The following is a 9495-nucleotide window of genomic DNA, read 5'->3' as shown; positions in this document are numbered from 1 at the left end:
ATATATATATATATATATATATATATATATATATATATATATAAATCATTAGCAGGTCTTCTTTTTAAAATACATATTGGATTTTAAGTGAATATAAACAATATTGATTATTTTAGTTATATATTATTATTATAATATTATTAGCAATTTTGAAGTAATGACTTTTATGTGAACTGTTAAATATAAAAATACATTAAATATAACCATGTGTTTCTGTGACAGTGTGTGGGAGATCATTGGGCAGGCAGATGGGGGTCTTTCAGTGCTGAGGACGTTTCGTCTCCTGCGTGTGCTCAAACTGGTGCGCTTCCTCCCTGCATATAAAGCTTTGGGTTTTATTTTGCTTGTTTAACCTCAGCTCTGGAGCTGTTTGTGTGAAAATTAACAATTATGTTTCATGTGACGTTGTGAGAGTAAAGGGGTGTGAAGGTGCCATTATGAGGGTCAGTGATTAAGGTCACTCATATGTTGTATTCTCAGTAGTATCTTGGCATGACTTTGGCCTGCAGAAGGTAATGAGGTGTGGCTCTGTTTCCTCTCACAGCCTGAGGAGCTGACAAACATTCTGGAGATTAGCAACATCGTCTTCACTAGCATGTTTGTCCTCGAAATGCTCTTCAAAATGCTGGCCTTTGGCATCTTCGGCTATATCAAGAACCCCTACAACATCTTTGATGGGATTATTGTAGTCATAAGGTAAGATCTGTTATTCATCTATGTGTGTCTATATCTTATATAACACTTATTAAAATACTAAATTTACTAAATATGCAATGCATTTTAAAATGTGTTTGAAAGAAATCTGTTGTGCTAACCAAAGCTGTATTTATTTGGTTAATAATAGAGTAAAAACAGTAATATTGTTAAATATTATTACAATTTGGCCCCAAACATTGTGTATAATCAAATATTTTAATTAAAAAAAAATTGAAAATGTATAAATATTTTGTGTTTATTAAATTAAAAATATGGAATGGTTAAAATAAATTAAAACAACCTACAATTATATAAACAATATTGATTATTTTAGTTATATATTATTATTATAATATTATTAGCAATTTTGAAGTAATGACTTTTATGTGAACTGTTAAATATAAAAATACATTAAATATAACCATGTGTTTCTGTGACAGTGTGTGGGAGATCATTGGGCAGGCAGATGGGGGTCTTTCAGTGCTGAGGACGTTTCGTCTCCTGCGTGTGCTCAAACTGGTGCGCTTCCTCCCTGCACTGCGCAGACAGCTGGTGGTCCTGATGAAGACCATGGACAATGTGGCAACGTTCTGCATGCTGCTAATGCTTTTCATCTTCACATTCAGGTGCAGTCCACACCCACAGCTCATTCAACCAAATAAAACCATGCACAGTGTCACCAAGACTATAATCTTGACTTTAGAAAACTCTGTGCAACATTAATTCTAGTTTGTGAGTAGTAATGTGCTGAAAATGTGTTGTCTTATCATCAATATAATTCTGGAGTTATGCACTTAAATGTTTATACCATTCATTTTTCTTTTACCGTCAATACAGCATTCTTGGAATGCATCTCTTTGGATGCAAATTCAGCCTGAAAATGGAGAATGGAGACACCATTCCAGACAGGAAAAACTTTGATTCCCTGCTGTGGGCCATTGTCACTGTGTTTCAGGTCAGAACAGAGACTGTGCTGGCTGTGCTGAGGTCAAGCTATGCATACACTGGGGGAAAAAATGGTGTAGGAACAACTTTCACTAAGAAATTGCTTGTAAATTTCACAAATAATTACAAAGAAATAGCAAGTAACACACTCAATTAAATAGTATTTTAAAATGACTGAAAAATAATTTCCAAGTTGTGTAGACCTCAAACAGTGTAGACCTGTCTTTACATACTCTGTATAGCAGATAAGAAAAAATAAGAAAAATCATTATTTTCAACTTTTCAAAATGTATCACTCTGAGACATTGACATATCAAATGCAGTGTGCCGTAAATAATTACTTATTTCTCTCAGGTTAGGGTTATTTAGGATATTCTAAATATCTGTATATCCCATAAACCGATTTATTAGCTCCATATCAATATCTTGAGTTAAATAGTAGCTACTATGCAGCTCACTACAATGGAAAGCCTTATTTCTGCATTATTTCTTGCATTAGCACAATTTCCTGTGATGAAGCTGAGTCGCTGAACCTACACTTTATCTGTATGCAGCTATTCTCACTAGATTATCACAACATTATTTTGCGGTTTAAAAAAACAAGACTTAATTGCTAAACTGGGACAGATAATTATTTTCACTTCAGTAAGAAGTAGAACTTTGAATAGTTTGTACAGTCTCATCACAAAACACTACTCAAATTGGACACCTGGCATCAGATTCTGTATTCATTTCCCCACTATGTAATTCAGATGCAGGAAAATACTGTACATGCACAAAACAATACTCTATTGCACATTTCATTAATACATTATTAATAATCCATTACTAGATTTTTCTCTACTCAGCCGTTCTCTGTCCTCTATTGTTTCTTAAACTGCTTGCGTTTGTATTTCAGATTCTGACCCAGGAAGACTGGAACGTGGTCCTCTATAATGGAATGGCTTCCACTACCCCATGGGCGGCTCTTTACTTTGTGGCTCTGATGACTTTTGGGAATTATGTGCTCTTTAACCTACTGGTGGCCATCTTAGTGGAGGGGTTTCAGGCAGAGGTAACAAAAAAACTTCTATTTCAGCTGTTTATTTTCTAAAGATCTGTGCACAAAGTAGTTGCTTTCTCCAGATAGTCTGGGGAGTTCAACTTTATTGCTCACACAAATACTGTAGTCAACATAAAAATAAGTATTTGACGTGAGAATCATTTTTCCAAATAATATTTTGGCAGTCAAGACGTGTTTTCTATCAGCTGTTGAGAGTCAGAACGAAACAGAATCATCTTTGCAAATGAATGACCCTTTTGATCTAATCAGTCAAACATTCCAATTGTTCATGATTCAGTTTGATTCATTTTAACAGTTCACTCATGCACTGAATCGTATGCGGTGGTTTCCCATACTAAATGGTAATGAGATACTTTAAAAGACAGGGAAATAAACTTGATGAGGTGGATATTTACCTTAAATCCACTGTAGGAAACAACTTGCAAATGTCTTCCATTGTTTGTTTGTGACAAAGTTTTTATTGCACATACAGTACTGCAGGTAGAGCCAACGTATATCCAAATACCCAAAATATTATCAAAAGAGTGTTAAAATATGGAAACACTTTAAATAAATGAATAAATAAAGCATCAAATGTAAAAAAATAAAATAAAGAATGCACTGCAATTAACTGCTTTCAAAAAAGTTTAAAAAATTAAATCATCTACTAATAAAAATAATTTTTTGTAATAAAATAACATGTATCTCTTATAAACTAATAAATCAACTCCATGTCTAAATCTACAGCTAAAAATTAAGATTTATTTTACAGTTGAAAGTCTTAGTGTTCATTACTTCAAATTTAGCTTAACAAGCAACAAAGAAGCTTGTGCCATTTTTTCACAGCCCTCACAACTTTATATTATGTACAAAATAGAAATTAAATAAATATTGAATAGGAATTAAATCTAACATACTGTATATTATATTTTAATTCAAAATCTAAATCTGTAGCTAATATGCAAATGAGTCACCCTGAAGAGGGTAAACCTGTGCTACACAAGTTGAACTTGTGCTTCAGGGATTTACAGAATTTGACTTCTTAAGGATGCAGGTTGGTGCGTAAACAAAGTAACTGTTTTCTCCAGATAGTCTGGGGGGTTAAACTACATTGCTGATACAGTGCTGCAGTGTTTGGCCCATCTGTCATACTGGGAACTGTGTGAATTGTGAACTTGTTATTAGTAGGTGTAAACCTGCAAAGACTAAAACAAACACCAACTTTACACAACCCTAACCACAATTGAGGTCTAACAGGGTAGCAGAGTACTGATAAGGGCACCACAGCTGTCTGTATGCACAGCAGGCTGTGACTGAGTGAAGAGCAGTGTGTTGTTGATGCCAGAGGCCGACGTCCTCTGAGAGAACGGCTCCTGTTTGGCTTCAGTGCACCCTGAATAACACTTTAGTGAGCTGAGCGGTTACTGAAATACTGTGCGCTGTCCACAGAAAGCTCTTGTGTTTTGCAGGGAGATGCTAACAGGTCAGATGCAGATGAGGAAAAGCGGTCAGTGAACTTTGAAGAGGAGGAGAAGCTGGGGGAATTACAAGCTACAGGTTACTTCCTTTAACACATAACATGTTATTGCCAGGTAACATGTAAAATGACTTTCATGCACACTTTTTACACTACATAGATTTCTCCTATTCTTAGCCCATTCATTCAGGCATATAGTTAAGTTCATTGCAGACCCCATTAAAGAGGGCAGTGGTCCTCTAGAGCCACATTATAGTCACCGCGAATCCATTTCACATATATGAATCTACTGGGAAAAAATGCCCTATTTATGTGTCCTTCTTCCATTTACCTTTACTACTTTGTCATTCATGGATAATCCCTTTAATTTTATTTACTGGATGGTGATGACTTTCATCGAATAACTCCTTTTACTTCCACCAATAGAGTTGAAGATGTACTCTCTGATGATGTCAGCGAATGGGCATGTGGATCCTCGAGGCACTTTGCCCCCTCCAATCATCATGCGCACTGCTGCCACCCCCATGCCCACTCCGAAGAGCTCGCTCGGCCCCGAGTCAGTGTTTGGTTTGACCGAGTCCAGGCGAGGCAGTGGCATCTCAATCGATCCAAATGCTTTTGATCAAAAATCTCTGGTAAGAAAAAAAAATCAGCTGTCAGATTACTATCAGGTGTCCATTACAGTGACATCACATATAGATTGCTTGAGCGTACAGTAGTTGAAAAAAGAACATAAAACAGGAAGTGAAGTCATCATTTATCATTTTATGACATAGGTTAGCTCAGGTTGTGAAATGTCATGTTGTACGATATTTATTCATTCATAATTCATGATATTTTACTTTCTACAATATTTTTACCTCGACAAAGTATTGTAGAATATATTTTAAACATATTTTAAAACATGATTAATATGTGTACACTTAATACAACATATTCAGGGTGTAAAGACAACATGATATCACTTTCTGCTAGATAGTTGCACCACATTTTTATATTCATTAAATGTAAACCTTTCCTGAAAGTGGTATGCTTTTCAAAACAATATGAAACCAACATAAATACAAAGAAGACATTTTTGCAAATGTGGCACATGTTTTTAAAGTATTTTCTTCATTGTGGACACTCTTGTTTGTCACTGACTCCGACCTTGAATGTAATGTCTCTTTAAAAGTGTCTGTCAAATGCAGAAATGAAAATGCAGAAATGTCATTTTGTATTTTTTAATTGTTCATTGCTATTTATTTAACTGTAGTCAGGGGCATCACTAGACACGGGCAGCAGTTTCTCTCTCCAAAATAGTAAGGGATTACATTAAAAAAATGGATGAGGTGGATATTTACCTTAAATCCACTGTAGAAAACAAAACTTGCAAATGTCTAATATTGTTTGTCAGTGACAAAGCAGCTTTTTTGTGCGTACAGCTTGTAAACAACTCTGTACTTCAGGTGAAGTCAATTTATATGCAAAACATTGTCAAAAGAGTATCAAAATATAGGGACACTATTCGATGTGACCCAGTACTAATGAAAGGCTAGAAATGCCCCTGACTGTAGTACTTAATTGCAGTAACAAGCAATATGTGTAACGTAGTCACTGCAACATCTTACTAGGAAAATATATTTTCCTTTACTATCCCAGACTAGCCCAAGAAGGTCTCCATGCCACCCCCGTGGCTCAGGAAGTAACTGGGGCAGCCGCAGGTCAAGCTGGAACAGCTTAGGACGGGCGCCGAGTTTGAAAAGGAAGGACACGTCTGGAGAGAGGGAGTCTCTGCTGTCTGGGGAGGGCAGGGGCAGCTTTGAGGACGAACACTTGGAGGGTGAGAAGCTGGCCAGTATCAGTGGGGGCTCACTGCAGCATCCCAGCTCTCTAGATATCCCTGAACTGCCCCAAACCCCCAACTTCAACTCACTGGGAAACTACCATGACTGCAATGGAAGAAGCCTGCACCTGCCCACCGACCTGTCCACCAACCTCAGCAAACAAGACTCCATTGCAGAGGAGGACATGGATGATGTAAGTCATGGCTTAATGCTGTTGTTCGTTACAGTCAGGCAATGCTGACTTGTTTTTCAAACATGTCTTCCCAGGGGTTTGTCTTGTGAGGAGACTAATTGTCATGCTGTAATTGTTTCAGCACCTCAGTCTGAAGGCAGTAATTGTTTTTCTTGGTGGGTGAAAAGTGACCTTTATTGGTGTCAGTGTGATGATATCTGCCCACTCAAGAGGCCTCGTCTTGAAATTGACTTTCAAGTGCTATGAAATAAACAGAAACAACAGGGCTACAATACAGGCCTGCATACAAACAACATACACAACCAGTCTGGACATGCACAACTACTCAGTCTTTATTATTATTATTTTTAACATATTTTAGAAAATAGTAAACTTCAAAACATTTTTTTTTTTTGAAAGACAAAAACAAAAAACTTTTGACCTTTGTATTCAACAAGGAATCCCGAAAAATAATATATCATGGTTTTTACACACATTTTTTCAACATTGATAATAAAAAATGTTTCTTGAGCAGCATAGTAATGGCTGCTTTAGAAAGTCAGCTATACATCACAGGAAAAAATACATTTTAAAATATATTAAAATAGAAAAGTAATATAGAAAATAGATTTTTTATTTTAAATTGTAATGATATTTCACAATATTACTGTTTTTACTGTTTGATTTACGATCAAATAAATACATCCTTGGTGAGAGCATTTTAAAAACATAAAAATTCTTAACAACTCCGAACTTATGAACAATAAGTCGCTACATGAAGCATCTGCTAAATGAATAAATATTTAAAAAATGTAAAAATACATTGTTGTCTTTTGTGTTCGTAAGCTGTTCCTGAAATTATTTTATTTCTTGCAAAGGAAATTTGAGATATGCATCATGGAGTCACTACTGAGCTGTTAAAAAACAACAACTTTCAGTTGTTTGAAAGGTGCATGCATGGTGTTAACTGAAACTGCATAATTTAGATAATTGAGTACATAAAAATGTCCATAAAAACTGCATAAAAGTGTCAGTGCTTCATATGAACAAGTGGAAGTTAGTTGGAAATGTTTTTATAATGATTTCCCACAATTGTATTACCATCCACATAATTACAGCTCTGCTTCATGGTGTAATTTCTTCAAGTTAATCCATCTTTCTAACCAAGTACCTGGCAAATCAATTAGACGTTTAGACTAAAAGGATTTTAATTGTGCAAAATGTATATTGCAGAAAACACATTTGCAAAATAGGTCTACAAAATGGTAATTCATCAAATTGAAACATGCATCCATTCAAATCCTTCTTTATTGATATACTGAATCGAAACCATTAGCGTAATGTTTATAAGCAGAGGATCGTATCTACCCTAAACACTTTAAACTCCTGACAATGCTGTAGTTAGTGTTTAATGCTGTAGTAATTATCTGTAGTTCCTCTCTCTTGTGTGTTATAGAGCTTCTGTTTCCGTCTCAAGAGGACGTTTGAAGCATATAAACCTAAGTGGTGTAAAGATCATGAAGACTGGTCCCTTTATCTGTTCTCTCCTCAGAACAGGTAAGTATTTGCTGTCTCCAAACAACTGTTGACCAACTACTGCCTTCCTTTCAAAGTTTCACATTCATTTTTTGTACTGCAATTTTGTTATACAATTCTTTCCTAGGTTTCGGGTGATGTGTCAAAGGTTAATTTCTCACAAGTTGTTTGATCATATAGTCTTGGTATTTATCTTCCTAAACTGCATTACCATTGCTCTGGAAAGACCCACTATTCAGCCATCTGTAAGTTTGCTTAAATGTAATCAAGGCCATTTGCATCTAATATTTGCTGATGTCATGCTTACTGGATGTACGATACAGCATGTCCTTTCGTTTTTTTTTTTTTTTCATTTCAGGAGCGAATGTTCCTCAGTATCTCCAATTATGTTTTCACTGTGATTTTTGTTGCTGAAATGACTGTGAAGGTATGATTTAGGCCTTTTCTCTCTATATAAGGAATATTCTTTCCACAAAACACTCTCACACACATGATATGGCTTGTGTTAAAGGTGGTGGCCCTCGGCTTCTGTGCTGGGAAGCACAGTTATCTGAAGAGCACCTGGAATGTTCTGGATGGGGTGCTGGTCTTTGTCTCTCTCGTTGACATTCTGGTCTCCCTGGCCTCCTCTGGTGGAAACCGAATCCTTGGCATCCTGAGGGTTCTTCGTCTGCTGAGAACTCTGCGGCCGCTGAGGTGAGCCAGCGAAAGGTCACAACGCGCCTGTCTGAGGCTCAAGCAATCAATGAAATCTGCTAAATGGTCATTGCTCCAGTTAAGGAATAAACTGAAGGTTAATTATGTGGTTGCATTATCTCCCAAGTCTACACGTTAAAATCTTACCGATTCAACTAAAGCTTTGCGAAATGAAGTCTGTTATGCTTGAATTATTTTAGACGTAAGACTAAGCAGCGGTTTATCGATCTTAAAGATCACTCAGACAATTGTACCATTACATAAATGCTCCTGGAATCCAAACAGGTTTAAATAGGTTGTGTCTTTGTTTTTTCACATAAATAGAGTGATTAGTCGCGCTCCTGGACTGAAACTGGTGGTGGAAACGCTAATAACGTCCCTGAGGCCCATTGGGAACATTGTGCTTATCTGCTGTGCCTTCTTTATTGTCTTTGGCATTCTTGGAGTTCAGGTAATTGCTTCAGATGCAACATACTTTTCAACAGAAATGTGAGGGATTTTCAGATAACGCAGTAGCGATGTTATGAATTACAGCTCTTCAAAGGGAAGTTTTACCATTGTGAAGGTGGCGATACCAAAAACATCACCTATAAGTTTGATTGTATTCAAGCAAACTACAAATGGATTCGGAGAAAGTACAACTTTGACAACTTGGGACAGGTAAGTGTTATTCACTAGACATTATTCATTGGTTTGGACACATTGAAGCATAATAAAGCGATCGGCTGAGTGAAAAAGTAAGGTCATGTTGCCTTTTCATTTTTATAGGACTTCAGGAAAACGATTTCTGCTGTAATATGGTTGAAATGATTCCCAGATTGTCATTACGAGCCCTGTAACTGCACTGAATGAATGATGGTTTTGCCGGCACGTGTCTCTCTTCTGCAGGCTCTCATGTCGCTGTTCGTGCTTTCCTGTAAGGACGGATGGGTCAATATAATGTATGACGGGTTGGACGCTGTCGGGGTGGACATGCAGGTTTGGATCTGCTTTGCTCATTCTGGCACATGACTTTCCTAATTTGTCATATGATGGATGTGTCCTCTATCTTCCTGTCCTACACGCCTACAGCCTGAGCGCAATCACAACCCCTGGATGCTCCTCT

General features: G+C 36.7%; 1 protein-coding gene across 1 annotated transcript in view; it reads left to right on the top strand.

Annotated features, from left to right (window-relative positions):
• Positions 1 to 9495, top strand: part of LOC107674675 (voltage-dependent T-type calcium channel subunit alpha-1H-like) — a 98535-nt gene that overhangs the window by 76110 nt on the left and 12930 nt on the right. The window contains exons 12-25 of the mRNA XM_016468738.1: positions 1137 to 1322; positions 1534 to 1651; positions 2540 to 2695; positions 4153 to 4240; positions 4587 to 4795; positions 5802 to 6179; positions 7615 to 7715; positions 7822 to 7939; positions 8053 to 8121; positions 8206 to 8390; positions 8715 to 8841; positions 8925 to 9050; positions 9279 to 9368; positions 9462 to 9493. Of these exons, the coding sequence (XP_016324224.1) occupies positions 1137 to 1322; positions 1534 to 1651; positions 2540 to 2695; positions 4153 to 4240; positions 4587 to 4795; positions 5802 to 6179; positions 7615 to 7715; positions 7822 to 7939; positions 8053 to 8121; positions 8206 to 8390; positions 8715 to 8841; positions 8925 to 9050; positions 9279 to 9368; positions 9462 to 9493 (1983 nt within the window). The remainder of the gene's footprint in view (positions 1 to 1136; positions 1323 to 1533; positions 1652 to 2539; positions 2696 to 4152; positions 4241 to 4586; positions 4796 to 5801; positions 6180 to 7614; positions 7716 to 7821; positions 7940 to 8052; positions 8122 to 8205; positions 8391 to 8714; positions 8842 to 8924; positions 9051 to 9278; positions 9369 to 9461; positions 9494 to 9495) is intronic.

The sequence above is a fragment of the Sinocyclocheilus anshuiensis genome, unplaced genomic scaffold (assembly GCF_001515605.1).
Source record: "Sinocyclocheilus anshuiensis isolate Anshui unplaced genomic scaffold, SAMN03320099.WGS_v1.1 scaffold152, whole genome shotgun sequence".
NCBI classification, from domain to species: domain Eukaryota; kingdom Metazoa; phylum Chordata; class Actinopteri; order Cypriniformes; family Cyprinidae; genus Sinocyclocheilus; species Sinocyclocheilus anshuiensis.
The sequence above is the reverse complement of the archived record's forward strand: the minus strand, read 5'-3'. Positions and strand labels throughout refer to the sequence as shown.